The sequence below is a fragment of the Oryctolagus cuniculus genome, chromosome 3 (genome assembly GCF_964237555.1).
Source record: "Oryctolagus cuniculus chromosome 3, mOryCun1.1, whole genome shotgun sequence".
NCBI classification, from domain to species: Eukaryota; Metazoa; Chordata; class Mammalia; order Lagomorpha; family Leporidae; genus Oryctolagus; species Oryctolagus cuniculus.
Window position 1 is genome coordinate 183,897,058 of NC_091434.1, and position 21,612 is coordinate 183,918,669.

At 43.8% G+C, this 21,612-nt stretch overlaps 1 protein-coding gene and 1 long non-coding RNA gene across 2 annotated transcripts in view; one reads left to right on the plus strand and one right to left on the minus strand.

Annotated features, from left to right (window-relative positions):
* Window positions 1-21,612, plus strand: part of KDM7A (lysine demethylase 7A) — a 97,814-nt gene that overhangs the window by 69,500 nt on the left and 6,702 nt on the right. Inside the window, exons 10-19 of the mRNA XM_051835658.2 lie at window positions 4,955-5,046; window positions 8,275-8,364; window positions 10,779-10,988; window positions 12,518-12,642; window positions 12,858-13,009; window positions 15,012-15,109; window positions 15,753-15,901; window positions 16,001-16,203; window positions 17,792-17,877; window positions 21,225-21,498. Of these exons, the coding sequence (XP_051691618.2) occupies window positions 4,955-5,046; window positions 8,275-8,364; window positions 10,779-10,988; window positions 12,518-12,642; window positions 12,858-13,009; window positions 15,012-15,109; window positions 15,753-15,901; window positions 16,001-16,203; window positions 17,792-17,877; window positions 21,225-21,498 (1,479 nt within the window). The remainder of the gene's footprint in view (window positions 1-4,954; window positions 5,047-8,274; window positions 8,365-10,778; window positions 10,989-12,517; window positions 12,643-12,857; window positions 13,010-15,011; window positions 15,110-15,752; window positions 15,902-16,000; window positions 16,204-17,791; window positions 17,878-21,224; window positions 21,499-21,612) is intronic.
* Window positions 20,956-21,612, minus strand: part of LOC103345348 (uncharacterized) — a 43,763-nt gene continuing 43,106 nt past the window's right edge. The window contains exon 3 of the long non-coding RNA XR_007915498.2: window positions 20,956-21,092. This is a non-coding gene — a long non-coding RNA (uncharacterized lncRNA). The remainder of the gene's footprint in view (window positions 21,093-21,612) is intronic.

Consider the following 21,612-nt stretch of genomic DNA (forward strand, 5'->3'; position numbering starts at 1 on the left):
TCAAATACACATAGTTTATGTTAAAAGAATACTACCTAGTATGTGTTCACAAACATTTGCTGTAAAAAACGGAGGGAATGATGTTCATGTGCTGAGAGATGCCTGTGCCATCACCTTTCTGACCATCATTCTTGCTATGCAACCATCTGAATGTCAGTTTATGATTCCGTAGTTGAAGAAACATTTTTAAACATCCCTTTATTTAAACTTTTTTTAAAAAGATTTATTCTATTTATTTGAAAGACAGAGTTACAGAGAGAGGTAGAGACAGAGAGGTCTTCCATCCACTGGTTCACTCCCCAGATGGCTGCAACGGCTGGAGCTGTGCCGACCCAAAGCCAGGAGCCAGGAGCTTCTTCCAGGTCTCCCACGTGGGTGCAGGGCCATCTTCTGCTGCTTTCCCGGGCCACGGCAGAGAGCTGGATTGGAAGAGGAGCAGCCAGGACTAGAACTGGCGCCCACATGGGATGCCAGCACTTCAGGCCAGGGCTTTAACCCGCTGTGCCACAGCGCTGGCCCCAACCTTTATTTAAACTTGAAAGCTATTTTTAGAATGTGCAATTTCAGATTTTGATGGTTTTATATTTTAGTTTAATAATCTTTGAGCAGTCAAGCTGGAGACTGTCGCTTGTGCTCTTCTCTATTTATTGCTTTTTATGCACTTGTACTAGTGAAAATACAGTTTGGTTTTTGAGTTGTCTAGCTTTTCTAGTCAGCTTGCAAATAGTGCTATTATAATAATTAACTGTCAGAAGAACAAATATAAACAGACCAAATGGTAAAGTTTACTTTGAACATTTGTTTCTTTTTTAAAAGATACACAAGAAAAGGTAAAATGAAAAACAACCGAAAATTCATTTCCCAGGATAGCATGTGCAGAACTAAAGTGATAAAATCCAAGTATAGTTTTTCTTCTCCCTAAAACAAAGCAAAACAAAACAAACTAGAGGTGCTGCCTTTCTCTGAGTGGGAGGAGAGGGCCAGGGAGCCCTTACCCTTGCCCTTTGCAGCACAGAGCAGTGGGCGATGTCAGGACAGTGCTGCAGGTGTGTGATGAAGGTGCAATCCGGCGGGTGAGGAGGAAGAACGGCTCCTTTCTCACAGGTTCCAAGCAGCAGCCTCCAGGTTCCTGTCCTGCGGCTGGCCTGGGGAAACTGTCCACCAACACATGAGCACCCCGGGTTGACATGGTTGATATTCAGCTATCTTCATTTTCCTTAATGTGTAAGAGAGGTCCATCAGTTCATCTCTGAGAGACAAAATCTTGCTGTTACTCTTGAAATGACAGCAGTAATTTGCTTACTCTTATAAATATTTAGTCTTAGCCACTGAAAATTCAGAACATTGAAGTCTGGGAGTAGGCATTGCAGTGGAGCAGGTTAAGCTGCCACTCGGGACGTCCGCATGTCCACCGAGTCCCAGCTACTCTGCTAATACGTCTCCAAAGTTGCTGCATACACGGGTCGCCTGGAGGGAGCTCCTGGCTCCTGGCTTCAGCCTGGCCAGCCCTGCTGCTGCAGCCATTGGAGCAGTGAATTAGTTAGTACCTGGAAGACCTTTTTCTCTCTCAAATAAATAATACATCTAAAAATGAGGGCTGACTATAAATAGCACCACATATTAAAGACTTTTAAAAAAGAGATGACTATAAAAGGTATTTGTAGGTTGTTTTAAAATGTTTCATTGTATCAGCCAGGTTAGTTCAGGATACCTGTCAATACTGGTGATTCAGTGCTCTCCCATCAAGGATAAGCCAAGTGACCATAATAGCATTGCCATCACCACAGGCATTCATCTTGGAAACAGCAAGGGTATTCTTACCAACTCACATTATGTTCTCTCATTCCAAACCTTTTGTCCTTCCGCTGGCCAGTTATTTCTAACTCTTGTAAGACTCTTTTAAAATTTTTACTGTTTATTTGAAAGGCAGAGCCACAGAGAGAGAAGGGGGGGGGAGGGGGAGGGGGCGGGGGAGAGATAGATAGATATGCCTTCCATACGCTGGTTCATTCCCCAAATGACCGCTACGGCTGGAGCTGAGCTGATCCAAAGCCAGGAGCCAGGAGCTTCCTCCAAGTCTCCCATGTGGGTGCAGGGGCCCAAGCACTTAGGCCATCTTCTACTGCTTTCTCAGGGCCTTAGCAGAGAGCTGGATTGGAAGTGGAGCAGCTGCGTCTCGAACTGGGATGCTGGCCCTGCAGGTGGAGGCTTTACCTGCTGTGCCATAGCACCAGATCCTCTTGTGAGACTCTTAGAAGACTTATATGAGTTGTTCAGTGAGAGTAGATTGTAGGAAACTCATAACTGTGTTTTATGTCAGTAATGATATGAAGCGTTTTGGATTTATGTAACTAAGTTAACCACTGGGCAGAAGTGAAATCCTTCACTTCTAATTCACCTTATCTGAATTTGGACCACAGCTAATAGATTTTGCTTGGTTTCTTCTAGCTAATCATAATATGATTTAAAACCCAAAAAGGACATTTGTATGTGTGTTTTAACTTATGCAGTAGTGAAATACATCATACACATTGATTGTATAGATCACTAATACTGCATGCACACATACTCTTGGATACTTTAAACAATAAGTCCAGGGGCCGCCGCCTACAGTGCCAGCATCCCATATGGGCGCCAGTTTGAGTCCCAGCTGCTCCACTTCTGATCCAGCTCTCTGCTGTGGCCTGGGAAAGGAGTAAGGGATGGCCCAAGTCCTTGGGCCCCTGCACTCGTGTCAGAGACCTGGAAGAAGCTCCTGACTTTGGAGCGGAGCAGCTCTGGCCGTTGTGGCCAGTTGGGGAGTGAAGCAATGGATGGAGGGCCTCTCTCTCTCTCTCCTTCTCTCTTTCAAATAAATAAATTATTATTATTATTATTATTATTGCAGAATAAGTCTATTACTTATGAATTGCCACCCAAGGCAAGCAAAAACAGCTTTGCTGGGACCTTAACTCTATTACCTTCCTCATTCCAGCCGCTTCCTTTTCTAGAGATCACTGTTCTTTTGTGGTATTTCTTTTTAGTTTACTTTTTCTCCAGTTGTAAAACTTCCTATAAGTAGATTCCTACTAGTCCTCTCTTGTGGCTTATCTTTCCCTCAGAATTGTCTACGACATCACCCATGCTCTGGTGTGCAGCTGCAGTTCTTTTTTTCATTGCTGTACTGTTCTAAGGACATAGCACAATTTATATACCTGTTCTACAGTTGTTGGATATTTGAGGGTTGGGTTCAGGTTTTGGAAAATGTGTCTAAGGCCGGTGCTGCGGCACACTAGGTTAATTAGGCTAATCCTCCTCTTGTGGCGCCAGCACCCCGGGTTCTAGTCCTGGTTGGGGCGTCGGTTCTGTCCCAGTTGCTCCTCTTCCAGTCCAGCTCTCTGCTGTGGCCCAAGTGCTTGGGCCCTGCACCCACACGGGAGACCAGGAGAAGCACCTGGCTCCTGGCTTCGGATCAGCGTGGTGTGCAGCCGCAGCGGCCATTAGAGGGTGAACCAACGGAAAAGCAAGACCATTCTGTCTCTCTCTCTCACTGTCCACTCTGTCAAAAAAAAAAAAAAAAAAAAAGTTTCTAAGAAGCTGTTGTCTCTGTCACCTAGTGCAAGAATTACTCCAGACAGAGCCAGCGCTGGGTAACAGAATTCAGTAGTTGATTTCAGATTGTTCTCAGCCCCATTGCCATGGCAGTTTTCCAAGGCATTACACTCTACTCAACATATGATACTATTAGGTTTTGATTTTTGCAAATCTAATGGAAATGAAGTAATATTCTCTATGCTTTTAATGTGCATTTCCCCAGTTAATAGAATTGAACATTTTTTTTCCATACATGTATTTATCTTTTGCATTTCCTTTTTACTGAAGCGCCTATTCAGGTCTTTTGCCAGTATTTTAATTGTTTCTTTTTATGTGATTCATAGGAATTCATTATTATGTTACTTATGCCCTCAACTGTGACTTACCTTTTTATCCTCTTTGTGGTGTCATTGAAGGACAGAAGATCTTAAAATACTTTTTAACAAAATTTTTATGATTAGTGCTTTTGTGCCTTGTTTAAGGCCTTTATTATTCCAAGGTCTTTGTCTTCTAAAGGCTTTTACAGTTTTGTGTTTTGTATTTTTCCTTTAACTCACTTGTAAATTGTGTGTGTGTGTGTGTGTGTGTGTGTAGATAGTAAAAAGGGGGAATATTTTCACTTGGTTTCTTACCACACATGAACACTTGGTTTCTTTACCCCCATGGACCGGCACCATATTCTGAAGAGTCAAGTCGTCTCCTGTGCGTGGTAAATATGGCTCCTCTTCTGTCTCATGTGGAGGCTGGTGCAGGTCCTGTGACCCTCGTGCCGCTGGGCTGGTGGTCCTCTCCACCAAGTGTGCTCTCATGTTCACATTACAATCAGACTTGAGATCTGGTAGTCTCCTCCTTCATTCCTCAGGCATGGGTGCCTGGGCTTTTCTTTTCCTTTCATGTCCGCCTAATTTTTTTCAGCTATTACAAGCTGACACCAACTTCTATTCTTCCAAAAGGCAAGCAAGCAATTGGTGGTTTATTTTATTAGTGGGAGAGAATTTCTGTATGCTGATCCCCCTAAAAGCCCACAAAAGACCAAGGCCAAAGCCAAAAGCCCAGGTATTCAATCTGGATCTCCCAAATGGGTGACAGGAACCAACTCACGGGAGCCATCCCGCCACGGGTGTCCTAACCATGAGGCCAGATACTCCCCCTTTAGTTTAAATAAAGCAGAACAGTCTTTCAATTTGGTGTATTTAATACAATAAAATTTAATGTAGTTCTATTTCTTGTTTTTTCTTGCCATTTGAGTTGTTTTATATTCCACTTTTTCTTTGTTAACTTGGAAGTTACTCACTTTGATACTGGGTGGCAGCTCGAAATGTGCAGGTAATCCCTTTATCTGAACACCTGAACTCTGCTCTGCCTCCCTGCATTCCTACAGAGCTGAGAGAAGATGGTTTCCAGCCGCAGGCTTACTTGGTCCGAGGAGTGAAAGCCCTGCACTCTGCTTTAAAGCTCTGGATGAAGAAGGAAGTAAGTCGTTTTCTGTGCTCAAGGCCTCGTCGTTTGGGGGCAGTCTTCGGTGTTTCGGCAGCACTTGTGAGTGCAGTCGTTGAGGGTATGGAAATCATGCCTAAGTACAGCCTGCGTTTTATACAGCATATACCAGTGATTTCCGCTGCTGTTTACAGGGCTAAAACAGCCAGGTATTCCCTCAACTCTTTCATGTGGAGAAGAAAACCATTCAACTGGATTCAGGATTTTGACTAAAAAATGAACATACAAAGAATGATTCTAGACAGCATTCAGCTGACAGTGTGCTAACCATTGTGCTTAGTCTTTCTATGAATGATCTCGTCGAATCCTCAAAGCAACTGTATGAGGTCTAGATGCTGTTGGCTCCTTCATTTTACATATGGGAAAACTGAGGTTTAAAGAGTTTTTTTTTTTTTTTTTTTTAAGATTTTATTTATTTGAGAGGTAGAGTTACAGACATGCAGACAAGGAAAGACGAAGAGAAAGGTCTTCCATCCACTGGCTCTCTCCCCAAATGGCCACAACAGCCAGACTGAGCCAATCTGAAGCCAGGAGCTTCTTCTGGGTCTCCCATGCCGGTACATGGGCCCCAAGAACTTGGGCTGCCCTCCACTGCTTTTCCAGGCTACAGCACAGAGCTGGATTGGGAGAGCAGCCTGGACACCAACTGGTGCCCATACGGAATGCTGGCAATGCAAGTGGAGGCTTAGCTTACTAAGCCACAGCACTGGGCCCTTAAGAGTTTTTTTAAGTAACTTGCTCAAGAGAACTGGAGGAACTAGAACTTAAAGCTAGGTCTCTGGGATTGTAGAGCATATGGTCTTTTGCTGGACTTAGTGGAAATGAAGGAAGGAAGAAGTGCAGGGTTTAAGTATGAACTTTCCATCTTCACTCAAGAGTTGGTTCAGTGCCTGCATTTGAATCCTGCTGCCTCCAGCCACCCCAGTTCTGCACTGGTAGTCAGTGTTTCCTTCCTAGCCATTTCTTGTGCCAGTTTAAAACTGATTGTGACAGTGTGTCCATGTCTCTTTCACGAGGGTTATGAGCCCTTGAAGATACAATATTTTAATAAGTGATAACTGAGTTGATGAAAAAACACTTCCACATTTGTTGAATGTCCACTTGAAATAAAAATTCTGTTCTTAAAAGACAACTGGGAGATAATTAATAATTACCATCCCAATAATTTTATACTTCCTTTCACTTTATTATCATAAACCCACTATTACTACTAGAGGAAGGCACTGAAAACATTCAGGAAAGTAGAAATCATGTCTTCCTCTGTCAAAGACTTCATCCCCTAGATGACAAGGAAAAATATAAAATTTAAAACTAAGAAGACAGAAACAAAATAAAGTATATGTTAAAAAAAAAAACTGTAATTTGTCTTCTGCTAAAGGTTAAGTGGTTCTCAGATGTTTATCAGAACTGCCTTTAGAGCTTTTAAAAATATAACCCTTGGATCTTCCAAAAATTCTGATTTAATAGATTTGAGTAGGATCTGAACTTGTGTTTGTAACAAAGTTCACTGGTGATATAGTAATACTTATTTTCAATAGGAAATACTAGCAACACATTATGTTTGAAGTGTACTTTATTTTTTTTTTCTTTTAATTCGTATTTATTTTATACTGAGTTTATTCCCGAGCCATAAGTTTTTGCTTCTTTAGTTTCTTCTGGGATATCTTTTTCTTTTGTGCCACCTCCTCTTCTGGCTTAGGAACAATCTGTTCCTTCTCAGTGAGGATCATCTCGATGTGGCACGGGGAGCTCATGTACGGGTTGATCCGGCCGTGGGCTCTGTAGGTCCGGCGGCGCATCTTGGGGGCCTTGTTCACCTGGATGTGCTCAATGACCAGAGAATCTACATCCAAACCCTTCAGCTCAGCATTACTCTCTGCATTTTTAAACATGTGCAGCAGAAACTCGGCACTTTTTTTGGGCCAACGACCCTGGGTCCAACCCCACTGCTTGGCCTGGGCACGTCTACCAACTCCACCATTGTACCGACGGAATGGCACACACTGCTTCTTTAACGTGACGTCTTTCAGGTATTTGGTGGCTTTTCGGATATGCATACCCTTGATGGCCTGGGCAGTTTCTCGAGTGTTCTTAAAGTGAACGCGAAGATTCGAGCCTCTTGATTTGCATGATTTTGTGGGGTTTTCTGGGTCCAGTGAGTAGCGAACCATTTTTGCAGGTCACCTAAGGCCGCTTACAGGAAGAGGCTGAAGTGTACTTTAAAAAGTGTGATGTTCACACTTAATTATCTGTTAAATTTGCTTTAATTAAGATGCATCTCAAGATGGTGGTTAAGAACATGGATTCAGGAGTTAGCGGTTTGGATCAAAACTCAGCTTTGCTACTAATAAACGAGCCTCTGTGCCTCAGTGTCCTCAATTATAAGATGAGGATAACAGGCACAGGTTGAGCATCCAAAACCTGAAACTGAGTGCCATCATGATGCCATAGCTAGAAAATTCTACACCTGACCTCATGGGATGGGTGACAGGCTACAGACACTGTGTGTGTGTGTGTGTGTGTGTGTGTGTGTGTATATATATATATATATAGGGAGAGGGAGGAGGCCAGTGCTGTGGTGTAGTAGGCTAAGCCTCTGCCTATGGCACTGGTGTCCCATATGGGTACCAGTTTGATTCCTGGCTGCTCTACTTCTGACCCAGCTCCCTGCCTGGGAAAGCAGCAGAAGATGGTCCACGTCCTTGGGTCCCTGCACATACTTGGGAGACCCAGAAGAAGCTCCTGGCTTCAAACTGACCCAGCTCTGGCCGCTGCGGCCATTTGGGGAGCGAACCAGTAGATGGAAGACCTTTCTCTCTGCCTCTCCCTCTCTTAACACCTCCTCTCAATAAATAAATCTTTTTTTAAAAAACTCCTTATGTACTATGAACCAAATGCTAGTCTTAACTTTTTTACTAATTAGTAGTAGTGGTTAGAATTAGACTAGAGTTGGAGGCAAGGTAATTATTCAGTATAAAGCAGAATTCACTGTGAGACAAGTTCATTTTTAATTCTTTCTGAGAGGCCTTTATATTTTAGTTGAGGATCTCCTTAGAAGTATTTTACTGACTGCATGAACTCTGACACCTGGCTATATTCGGCTATGTCTATGTTCTAGTGAATTCAAGAATTGATTTAGTAAATTAGTTTTTACATATTAAAGTATAAGTAACATTGGTTTCTAATCTGTTAATCCATATACAGCTGGTATCTGAACATGCCTTTGAAATTCCAGACAATGTTAGACCTGGACATCTTATTAAAGAACTTTCTAAAGTAATTCGAGCAATAGAGGTAAGAGTGGAAACTATCATTTACATACTTGCTTACTGTCTGCTTTGAGAAGCAAATGGATCTACCACCAAACTACAAACATTTGAAAGTTTTTAACGTTTAGAAGAGACAGAATAAGCCAAATCTTGGATGGACCCTCCAGTTTTCACGCTTCTAACATCTTAGAAATTTAGAATATTGTAATGACATTTTAAGGAAACAGTTCCCTGGTTCTTCAGGTTATGCCAGTTAGTTTCAGAGGTGGACATGTTAAGTGATTAGAGCAAGGGACAAATGGTGAGATGAGTCAGCAAAGGCAGGTGGAACAGAGTTGGAAGGAGGGTGATATTAAAGGGTGGGGGAGTACAGAGACCCCACTGCTTGTGTGTGAAAGCAGTGAAATCTGTGACTGGTGGTTCTAATTCAGCAAATCTCAGGAAGGTGGTTCTGTTAGTGTCTAGCTTGAATTGAGAGGAAATTAACTGAAAAGTGGTCGTTAACTGGTAATTTCAGTTTCTGATAGGACTGAGTTTGAGGAACAGAAAGAGGTGTAAAATCTATGAAAGATGGAAATGGTGGATTTAATATCCATGGGTAGAATAGTTCATGTAATTCTCAATGTGTTCAGATATGGTAAAAAATATTTTGTTTTTCAAAGTGTGATATGCAAATGGATTTAGTATCAAAGGTTATATCTAATGTTAAATATATATGCAAATATTAATATTATGTATGTAAATCTCATGTATAATAACAACCAAAACCAAGAATAAACTCAGCCAGAAAGCTGTGTCTATATGAAAAACATTGTAAATCTTTACTGAGGGAAAGACAACAGTAGTTGAATAAGTAGGAGTGTCATTTCTGAAAATATGTTAGCTCCAAAATAATACAGCACATTAAAGTGGTAAAATACAACTGGAAAAACAACTGAATTGGCCTGGACATCAGCCAGTCTAGGATGGCCCAGGACAAGGGAAGGTTCCATGCTTCTTGTTTATCTGAAATTCAAGTTTAACTGATGTCTTGTACTTTGGCAATTCTGTCCAGAAGGGATGTCTTTAAAGAAAAATATAAAATTAATAGATTACCTAAAGTAATATTTGCATTCTTGTGGTGGAGAATTTGGAAGTCAATTAGTGATAAATACATAGAAAATAAAGCAAATAGGAAGTAGAGCAGTTACGACTCAAGGGTAAGTCAAAAGACAAAGGAAATACAGTGTTACGTGGTCCTGAGTCTGATTTAAATACTGAATGTTGAGGGAAGGGAAATGTGCATACATTTAGGAGAGGTATGTGAGGATAAAAATTACATTTTGTATAGCAGGAATTCAGTAATATTTGAAGCTAAAACAATCTAAATGTGTTATTTAGAAATTTGGAGGCAAATAACTGGGGGGGGGGGAAGCCAGTTACAAGAGATACAGGTTCTGGTAATATACGCAGAAGAGAAACACGTGCCCATGTTCATAGCAGCATTATCCACAATAGTAGACAGTTGGACCGAGCCACACAAGTGTCCATCGGTAGAAGAATGGATAAAAGCTAGGTAGACACAGGCAATGGGATAGTATTCAGCCATATAAAAGAAGGACATTTTCTGACACATGCCACAGTGCAGATGAACCTTGAAGGTTTCTTGGTAAGTGAAATAACCCAGTCCCAAAAGGACAAATATTACATGATTTCACTTACATCAGGTTCTTCCTAGAGTTGTCAGATTCCTAGAGTGAACAAGTAGCATGATGGTTGTTAGGGAGTGGGAGTTAGGGAATAATGGGAACTTTTTTTCAATAGTAAAGGTTTCAGTTTGGGCTAATGAAAAAGTTCTAGAGATAGACTGTGGTGCTATTTATACAACAGTGTGATTAACTGTACACTTAAAAGTGATTAAAGGGTAAATCATGTGTGCTGCCACATTATGTATATTACCACAGTTCAAAAAAAAGTTGCAAGTGGTTGCTTTTGGAGAATGGGAATCAGAAATGGGGATGAGTAGAATGCTGCTTTACTTTCCATGATATGCTTATAGACTATTTAGTTTAAAAGCTGCATTAGATGTGTGATTGTGGATTAAAACATGATTTACAATTATGTATGTGGAGAGAAGGTTCATCATAGGAAAGAACTGGAAGCAGCCTAAATAACCACCAGTAACTATTTAGGGGAATAAATTATTACTGTATCTATACAGTGGGAGACTGCACAGCCTTCAGCGTAGTATTGAAGACCAGGAAATTTTCATGATCAATCAGTGGGAAGAAGGGTACAAAGGTCTTGGCAAAGCTGTTAGAGGCTTATGAGTTGGTCTTTTTTTATTTATATGATTAAACGGAATGGTTTTTGTTTTCTAAATATTTTGTGGCTGATTATTTAGTCAGGTATATATGTAGTAGCCCTGTCATAAAAATACTCTGAATTTAATTCTTAAAGGAGGAAAACGGTAAACCAGTTAAATCTCAGGGAATTCCTACTGTGTGTCCAGTTTCAAGATCCTCAAATGAAGCAACTTCTCCTTACCATCCCCGACGAAGGATAAGGAAACTTCGAGATCATAATGTCCGAGCGCCTTCGAACCTGGACATCCTAGAGCTCCACACGAGAGAAGTCCTCAAAAGATTAGAGATGTGTCCATGGGAAGAGGCAAGTCTGACTTTCCATGTTGTCACTGAGAAGTTCAGCTGTCCCCAGTCTGAACCATTCCTGTTCCTTACCCTGCTGTAGAAATGTTGGCACCATCCAGCAGTTACGCCTGTGCCAGGTGGTGGGTCTGATCTTCCTAGGCTAGTGCAGAATCAGGACGGTAGACCTTGTCAGTTTGTCAGTGCTTACGGAGTGTTTTCCAATACCAAGGGCTCCTCTAGGCTCCGGAGAGGACACCAGCGTGAGCATGTGAAGCTTGGGAAGCTCCCACCCCAGTCCAGTCGAGAGGACTGGGGTGGAGGCCAACACTAAACATATTTTCAGGTGACAGGCATTCTGAAGACCCCCGCACAGTGGAGTAACAGGGTAAGAGGACAGCCTCTCAGGTGGCGACGCTGAAGCTGCAGCGCCCTGAGGAGTAGCAGTGCAGGCAAAGGGAAGAGCAGATGCAGTCTCTCCGAGTGGGCGACTGTGGACTGCAGTCTGAGAAGCGCTGACCTACTGAACAGAGTGGGAGGCGGCAGTAAGGTCAGGTAGTGCCTCGGAAATCATGGCAGTGAGTCTGTGGTAACATCTGTGTCACCTGTGGTTTTGTAAGCGGAGGACAGGAAACAGTTTATTATTTGTTTTGATTCTAATTTACTTGAGCGTCTGAGGGAGAACGAGCAAGCCTGTTTGTGTACGGCTGTATACTGGTTCACTCCCCAAAGCCTACAATGGCTGGGGAAGCAGGGGGCAAAGCCAGGAGTCAGGAGCTCAGTCCAGGGGTGCTTCTGTAAGTGGCAGGAGCCCCGCTGCGTGAGTCATCACCCCGGCCTCCCAGGCTCCGCATCAGTAGGAAGCACTGAACCCAGGCCCCAGGGTGGTCGCAGGTGTCTGCACTGCTAGGCCAGCTGCCTGCCCTGGGCTTGGTTTGCATGAGGAAGTCAGGCCTTTCTGAATTAAAGTACTCAAGGGGGTGTAGAAATCCTAATTTTCATAAATACTTTAATTTTAAATTATTGCTTTGTGGTGTTCTAAGCCTACTTAAGTCAGCCAGCTGGGAAAGATTTAGCTTATTATACTTCTTCTTAAGGAAAAACTGACCAGGAAAAATATATTTTAGGCACTAAAAACCAGCCACTGTCGTCCCTGTCACATGGCAGCCTTTCCTCACGGGGACGAGCACACTGCTGACAGTGCGTGGTGGGAAGACGCCATGTGCAGTCCAGCACGGGGTGACGAAGGCCCCGCAGCTGCGCTGGAGAACCTGAGCAGTGCTGCTGCATCCCCCGCTTCCTGCACCAGTGTCCTCGAATGGGCTCCGTGCAGAGTTTACATTAGTTCACAGATGTGTGTCCTGGTAATGGCCCTCCCAAGAGACGTGCCATCGCGTGCTTTGGCGAGAGGAATCCTGGTGTGTCGTACTACCAGGCACTGAGAGGCGGGGGTGGGGGTGGGGGGCCTGGCGGTGTGTGGTATGTTTTCCTTTAGGCATGCAGGTACATTTAGGGGTGGAGATTAAGGAAGTTCTGCTTTTATACTTGAAGGACATCTTGAGCTCTAAACTGAATGGAAAATTCAACAAACATCTCCAGCCATCTTCTACAGTACCTGAATGGAGAGCGAAAGATAATGATCTACGATTATTACTGACAAATGGAAGAATAATTAAGTACGTAAAGTAAACCATAGTATCAACCAGATGAATTTTTAGTGGATTCCCTTTGTTTATTCAATCCCTAGTCCAGATCATTGCACAGCTGACTAAAATACGGAGAAATTATCTCAGTTCTCCGTTTTCTGTAAATTAAGGGGGAAGGGAAAGGCAGCCTGGCTACACAGTCCTGTATTATTTTCTGACTTGATGATTTTCCCCCCACGATACAGAGATGAGAGACAGCCCTTCGCAGATCAGAGTCTTTATACAGCAGATAGTGAAAATGAAGAGGATAAGAGGAGGACAAAAAAGGCAAAAATGAAGCTGGAAGAGTGTTCAGGAACGGAGGGGGTGGAAAACGAGCCTCGGAAACCACTGAACAGTACGTTGGTTATTTAATCCATGTTTCTTCTTTACTCATGATAACATATCAAATAACTGGGCAGTTTTTAAAGTATCAAGTTTGTAGCAGGAGTTAACATTTTTACATTTCTAATGATGTTCTGAAAAATCCCACGTCAGGGGTGACGGCCGGGGGACATGTGATGGGGATATTTGGGTCAGCGATAACCCTCATCTGGTTAGAACAGAACAGAAACTCATCCAGGTAGAACGGAAGCCTCTGCTCCTGTTAATAAAAGTTTCAGTGCACTTCAATTTTTCAAGTATGACTTTTTACTAACATGTACAGTTTTCAGAATAAGGGGACCTATAAAATTGACCTGAAGCTATTAGAAATCCATGTACTGTATAGTTTTATTTGACTGCTTATTGATAAGGCCTCTATGGACTATTAGTTTTCTTCAATTAAATTAGAAGCAATAACACAGCAATGCCTCCTCCTTGAGACCTTTATGTCTCAACACTTTTAGGACCTCTGATGCCCTTCTGTTTCAAAAACAAAGCTCGAATGTGGGGCAGGGTTTTGCTCTGCAGTGAAGACAGTGCGTGGGTCCCACAGCCCGTATCAGAGTGCTGGGTTCAAGCCCAGCTTCCTTCTCAAGTGCACCCTGGGGGCGGCAGGTCACAGCCTAAGTAGTTGGGTCCCTGCCACCCACGTGAAGACCTAGATCAAGTTCCTGCCGCCTGGCTTTGGCCTGGTCCATTCCTAGCTGTTTTAGGCATTAGGGAAGTAAAGCAAGAATGGAAAACCTGTCTCTCTGCCACATTTAAAGTGAATATTTTAGTACCTGATAATTAAGTGCTTCGGATACTACTGTTACTTAATCCATGTTGAATACACACAATTCCAGGTGAAAGCTGATGCTGGCACAACTGGTGACTGCTTCTGCTCCCATGCCAGGAAGGCAGGCAGCTGATCGGCAGCCACCAGTTGCTGCCTGTGGCAGTGTCTCTTGACAGAGAAAGGCAGCGTGCAAGCCCACTTGGTAGCCTTGTTGGATTCACCATGTGAATGCTTTTTAGGCTTAAGAGAGTGGTCTTTTGTTTTCTATTGAGAGAAGTAATGAATGGGAAGAAATGAAAAACATCTTGCAGGTAATCTTAATTTTGGAGGATTTTTTTTTCTAGAAAGAAATGTAAAATGGTCACTTGAGTAAGAAAAGTATGTTCAATAAACACTACAATTTTTAAAGAAAAACAGTTTGGGGAGCTGACATTTGGCGTAACAGGTTAAGCTGCTGCCTTCAATGCCAGACATCCCATATGGGCACCAGGTCAAGTCCCAGCTGGTCCACTTCCAATCCAACTCCTTGCTTGTGCACCTGGGAGGGGAGTGGAGGATGGCCCAAGTGCTTGGGCTCCTGCACCAATAGGAGAGACCTGGGAGAGGCTCTTGGCTCCTGGCTTCGGCCTGGCCTAGCCCGGACTGCTGTGGCCATCTGGGGAGTTAACAAGCATGTGAAGGATCTCTCTGTATCTCCCTCTCTGACTCTGTGTTTCAAAAAAAAAAAAAAAAATCTTTAAAAAATACACTGGTTAGTCTGTATATTGGTCAGTTAGGGAGAAAGATTTTGATGGGGACAAAGACATGGAGAAAGTAAAAACAGTGAAAAAAGGATGAGAGTTGAGAAACATAGAACTGGGTAGACTTCGAGACCAACTTGTCACTTTGTTCATAATGTTGTAAAAAACTTACTTATTTGACAAAAGTGTGTGTGAGCCCGAATCAGGCTTTCCCGTGCCGATTTACTCCCCGAAGTCCCGAGACGGCCACGGCTGAATCTGGGAGCTCAGTCCAGGTCGTCCAGGTAGGCGGCAGGAACCTGGGCCATCACTGCTGCCCCCAAGTCCACAACAGCAGAAAGCTGGAAGTCAGGAGTAGACGATTATCAAGCCAGGCACTCTCCTGTGTGACACGGGCGTCTCGGCGCCTTGTTCATGAACTCTAATGACGTTCTCCCTCTCCTGTCCTTCCTCTGCAGGGTTTTTCACAAGTGTGAGATCAGAACTCAGGAACAGATCATCAGAATACTCGGACATTTCTGACTCGGAAGACTCCAGCCCTGACTGCGCTGCACTGGTACGCCTGGAACCCCATCATCTGCACGTCGTTTAATGGGAAGACCACTCATGCATCTGTCACCTGGGAGGAGGCCAGTGACAGCTCTGCTCAGAGCGCACAGCCCAGGATCTCCCTGTCACAGCCCTTGTACACACACCTCCCTGCAACTGTTCACATTTGTAAACCTAGCTTTTGTTTGGTTTTGGAAAGGGTAGGAGGTCCTCTGCTTAATTCTGTTCTTATGTTTCTCTTACTGTTCATCAGTTATTTGTTTATTAAGGGAGTATGTTACTGTAGTTACTAGAGATTTTCACTTTACCATGTGAAATGCAGAAACAACCCCATGATAATTAAGATTCTAACTTTTGGGGCCAGCACTGTGGTGCAGCTGGTTAAACTGCTGCCTGTAACACTGGCGTCCCATATGGGCACCCGTTCCAGTCCCAGCTGATGTGCTTGGGAGAGCAGGGAAGGACCTTGTACTCACACTAGAGACCCAGATGAAGCTTCTGGCCTCAGCCTGGCCCAGCCCAGGCCGATATGGCCATTTGGGGAGTTGAAAGATTCTCTCTCTCCTTTTCAAAAAAAATTCTAACTTTCCTGAGATGGATCAAATTTTTTTGATTAGTTTGACCAAATTTGGTCAATTTCTTTATTTCAGAAAAATAATTTTACCACTGAAGAATCTGAAAGTTCAGGTGATGAAAAGAAACAAGAAGTCACATCAGCCTTCAAGGAAGAATCTGATGTGATGAGGCGCTTCCTTCAGAAGAGCCGGAAGCCATCCAGAAGGGAAATTCCAATTAAAAGGTAGGTTGCTGATGGCCGTCGTCACATCGCACTGTGACGTGAACGCTGCGAAGCTTTGTGTTTCAGTTTTACCGAACACTTGGGTTATCTGCTCTGCAGGGAATGTCCTACCTCGACGAGCACAGAGGAAGAAGCTATTCAGGGCATGCTGTCTATGGCAGGGTTGCACTATCCCACATGTTTACAAACGCAAGTGCAAAGCACAGACTGCAGTGGTGGAAGACAGTCTCTCCAGGAGCCCAGCTGCCACAGCAACCAGGAGGTTGGGCAGTCCTGTCGCTACGACAGACCAGTGCAATGTGGTAAGGACCAGTCTTTAAGAAGTAACAGAGTCCCCAACATAATAGCTCTGTAATCCTAGCTTCAGTTGGAGATTGAGAGTCAGGACTGTTTATTGAATGTCTTTTGTTGGAAATGATGTCAAGAAAGTTGATCAAAGAATATAAAATGCTGATTAGTCAAGTGAAATGCAGAATGTCAACTACCTACCATTGAGAATTGTGTTCACGGCGTAATTCTGCCATTGCTCTTACAAACCAGTATTATTTCCCTTTCACCAACAGTTGGCGGGAGTGGAAAGAATGCTTTGGTGTCTCAAACGGTCTGCTAAGTCCTTCTTATGAGAGGGTAACGGGTCCTAAACTGTTTCTGATAGAGGATATTCTTTCTTCCACCTGAAAAAGAGTAAGGAGCTCACTGGCAATGTCGGTGATGCCATGTGGTGTTTCTTCTCTGTGACTTTAGGGGAAAAAAGCCTAAGGAGCGTTGGAAGAAAATAGTACCATATTAACATTGAATGCCTGTGTAACAACTTAGTTCCGTCCACATATTTGTCAGCGTGTATCAGGAGCTTGGCATCCATTTCACTGTGGCGTTCCTGAAACAGCACTTACACCCATGCCTTAGGTAACCACTCCCATTTTAGAGGTCAGCGACACTAGACTTAGTGAAACTTACATGGCCACCACTTAGTGCTGCTGGACTGTGAACCCCGGGCCATCTGGTCCCCACATTCTTACGTATTGTCTAAAGGACACTGCGGCTCAGGATGAGTAACCTGTATGAAGTTGCACTGGTAAGGAAGGAACTTAAGAGTCAAATCCGGGTTTGTCAGCTACACCGTTTTGTCCTCCTGAAATCTCTTTGGTCATTTGTCTCCTGTGGGCAGCAGGAGCCCAAGCTTTTAGGCTGGCGCCTCGGCTCACTAGGATAATCCTCTGCCTGCGGCGCCGGCACCCCGGGTTCTAGCCCCGGTTGGGGCGCCGGATTCTGTCCCGGCTGCTCCTCTTCCAGTACAGCTCTGCTGTGGCCCAGGAAGGCAGTGGAGGATGGCCCAGGTGCTTGGGCCCTGCACCCGCATGGGAGACCAGGAGGAAGCACCTGGCTCCTGGCTTCGGATGGGCGCGGTGCGCTGGTTGTGGCAGCCATTTCGGGGGGGGTGGTGAACCAACAGAAGGAAGACCTTTCTGTCTCTCTCTGTCAAAAAAAAAAAAAAAAAGAAAGAAAAGAAAGCTTTTATGGGAATACTGCAAAACTGAGGAAATCCCTGCCTGTGTTCTACATAGGAAAACAGGACACTTTTGTAGAGTGCACGACGTTTGACTTTATAACAGGTGGCATACGATTCGATTCTAGATCCTTCAGCACCTCAACAAAACCTGTCACAGAGAAACAGCCTTTGAGGGAATTGAAATCTGGTGGTTCTCTTGTTTTTGTTTTTGAGAAAAAGGATTGTGGTGAAGTTGAGGGTATGTGAATATCTGAATAGTTAATGGTCAGTGTATGTTTTAAATGTCAACATAAATTTGCTTTTGACTTTAAGCATTAGGCTAACTTTATCTTTGAACAAATTTTATTTTAAAGAATAATTTAATGAAAACTTTCCTTTAGGATACCATGTCAAGACTGAAGATCAGGACTTGAGGACTTCTTCCTGGATTAAACAATTTGATACAACTTCCAGATTTAATCCTCAGGTATATTCCAAGTTCAAAATGTTAAAAGAACATTTAGAATTGCCATTAACTCTGTTTTTGCTTCTTTTTAAAAATTATCAACTACTAGATCTAGAAAGCCAAAAAATTACAATTAAATGCACATTTAAACAATTGTCCATCTTTAGATATTCCGCTATGATGACATACACAAGGGTTATGGGTAGAATGTGACCTGAGCAGGACAACTTTTTCTTGGAAGGAAGTAAAATGACTGGCTGATGACACCTGTAGGTTACGTCTGGGTGGTGTGAGATACACAACAGAAAGAATACCTGGAGGATTTCTTTAACTATCTGATGCTATTCTGTAAACATTTTTAGATACTGAATTTTGTTGAGAATTTGATGGAAATTCTAGATTCTTTTTCCAGAAAAATGCTCATCATAAGTATGAATTGACTTTTGCTTGCATTTTCCTCATGGTTTGTTCCACTACTTCCTGCCCTCATCCCTCTACTATCCATTGGTTCCATATTAAACACTCTGCTAGAAGAGAAGATACCAGATGTTTTGGATCCCAGCATTTTTATACTACACCAAACCAAAACTACCAGCAGTACCAAAGAAAATTAGAGACTTTTGCTGTAAACTTGAGAAAATGGCAGCCAAAGAAGCAAAATTTTTATGTGCAAAGTGGGGCACAAAAACTTGCCCAAACCCAAGAAAAGTGGTTCATTCCCCCAGTGACCACAACAGCCAGCGCTAGACCAGGGCAAAGCCAGACACTCCATCCTGGCCTCCCTGTGGGCAGCAGGGGCCCAAGACCCTGGGCCATCGGCTGCCGGCGTTGCAGGTGACAGCTTAACCTGCTGCACCACAACACTGTCCCCACATTATTTTCTTAAAGCGAAACTTTGTGAGGATAAGTTCTATGAGTAGAAGGTATGCTCTAGCCTCAAAGGTGAAGCCTCAACTTTTATAGGGTCTCATCATAACTGGTCATTAATTTTATCACTTATTGGCATTATAAGATTAAAAAATAATAGCTTAAATACTGAAAGATTTATGTATTTATTTGAGAGTCAGAGTTACACAGAGAGAGAGAGGTCTTCCATCTGATGGTTTACTCTCCAATTGGCTGCAACGGCTGGAGCTGCGCTGTTCTGAAGCCAGGAGCTTCTTCCAGGTCTCCCACGCGGGTGCAGGGACCCAAGGACTTGGGCCATCTTCTACTGCTTTCCCAGGCCATAGCAGAGAGCTGGATTGGAAGTGGAGCAGCCAGGTCTCCAACCGGCGCCCATATGGGATGCCAGCACTTCAAGTCAGGGCATTAAGCGCCGGCCCCTAAGCTATTATTTAAATGTTTTTGTGAAATGGTGTTTTTAAATAAATGAAGCAGAGAGTCAATGATTAGCTAATTAAAACAAAACAAAACAAAACACACTTGTTTTTTTTTTTTTTTTTTTTTGACAGGCAGAGTGGACAGTGAGAGAGAGAGAGACAGAGAGAAAGGTCTTCCTTTTGCCGTTGGTTCACCCTCCAATGGCCACTGCGGCCGGCGCACCGCGCTGATCTGATGGCAGGAGCCAGGTGTTTCTCCTGGTCTCCCATGGGGTGCAGGGCCCAAGGACCTGGGCCATCCTCCACTGCACTCCCTGGCCACAGCAGAGAGCTGGCCTGGAAGAGGGGCGAGCGGGACTAGAACCCGGTGTGCCAGCGCCGCTAGGTGGAGGATTAGCCTACTGAGCCGCAGCGCTGGTCTAGTATTGTTTTTAAAACTTATTCAGTCATGAGACAGATATAATCACATACACACATAATTAAAACTAGTTTCATGAAAAATAAACTGTAGTGTACGCTTCACATGTAGTCTAGTTCCTTCTCTTTTTAATGTTAGTCACGACCCTCTTCGCTGACTTCAAAATTCAATAATCAATAGCACTTTTTCTTCCTGAAGGTTCACCATTGGTCTTAATCATCTGAAAGAGTTATAGTTAAAGAAAAACAAGGCTTGGGGCTGTGGATCTAGAGATTTTTCTTGCAAGCAAATTCGGTGGAATGAACCTTTCCAGAGTTAGGTTCTTTTTTTAAAAAGGATTTATTGGGGCTGGCACTGTGGCATAGCGTTACAGCTGCCGCCAGCATTGCCAGCATCCCATATGGGCACCGGTTTGAGATCCAGCTCTCTGCTGTGGCCTGGGAAAGCAGTAGAAGGTGGCCCAAGTCCTTGGGCCCCTGCAACCACGTGGAAGACCCAGAAGTTGTTCCTGGCTTCAGATCAGCGCTGCTCCTGCCTTTGCAGCCAACTAGGGAGTGAACCAGCAGATGGAAGACCTCTCCTCTCTCTCTGCCTCTTCTTCTCTCACTGTGTAACTCTTTCAAGTAAATAAATCATAAAAAAAAGGATTTATTTATTGGGGCTGGCACTGTGGCATAGTGGGCTGGGCCTCTGCCTGCAGTGCCCATATCCCATGTGGGCACCAGTTTTAGTCCCAGCTGCTGCTCTTCTGATCCAGCTCTCTGCTGTGGCCTAGGAAAGCAGTAGAAGATGGCCCAAGTGCTTGGGTCCCTGCATCTGCGTGGGAGACCTGGAAGAAGCTCCTGGCTCCTGGCTTTGGATCCGTCCAGCTCCAGCCATTGTGGCTATTTGGGGAGTAAACTAGTGGATGGAAAACCTTTCTATCTTTTCCTCTCTCTCTGTCACTCTACCTCTTAAAAAATTATTTGAAAGGCAGAGTTATATAAAGAGATCTTCCATCCTCTGGTTCTTTCCCCAAATGGCTGCAATGGCTGGATCAGGGCCGATCCATAACTAGAAGCCAGGAGCTTTTCCAGGTCCCCAACACGGGGTAGCAGGGGCCCAAGCACTTGGGCCATCTTCCACTGCTTTCCCATGCACATCAGCAGGGAGCTGGATCAGAAATGGAGCAGGTGGGACCTGAACTGGTGCCCAAATTGGAGGCTGGCACCACAGGCAGCAGCTTTACCCAATAATAATAAAAAAGATAGAACATTACACCATGAGAGGTGGGTGGAGCTTTGGCGTTCTCAGGAAGACAGCAGTAACTGGTGTGTATGTCTCACCTCAGGGCCCCTTCCTAGCACGTCCTGCGGAGTGGAATGGCTGATGGAATGCCTCTGCTTGTTTAAATTATTTTCTCTTTTTCTTCTTAAGTTAGGATGCAGCTTCAGTACCTCAGTCCTTCAGAGCTGTTAGGTTTACGGACACAAATGACCAGCATGGAGAAGTGTCACCTGTGGTTAATACAAAAGAAATCCAAAATTCAGTAGTGTATTTCCTCTCTCTTGACTTTGCTAATGCACAGAGTGCCTAAATACCTCATTTATCTTAAACCCTAAACATTCGACATTTCTTTTCTTCTTCAGGATCTAAGTAGAAGCCAGAAATGCATAAAAAAGGAGGGCTCATCAGAAATCAGTCAGAAGGTACAAAACAGGAATCTCACGGACAGCAGTGGCTCAAGCTTTCAGAATGGAAAGTATATGCAGAATTCGAGTGTGGTTTCAGGGGCGTGCCAGATAAGTAACGGCAGTCTAAGCCCAGAAAGGCCCGTTGGTGAAACTTCCTTTTCAGTGCCCCTTCACCCCACCAAGAGACCTGCATCAAACCCACCCCCTATCAGCAACCAGGCCACAAAAGGTAACTTTCAGACATTTGCAAGTAAATGTATTTTTGATTATGTGTGACAGTAATGGTGGCAGTTTAGCTAGTGATGCACTCATGGTTCTCACCATCCAGCACATCTGGACAACA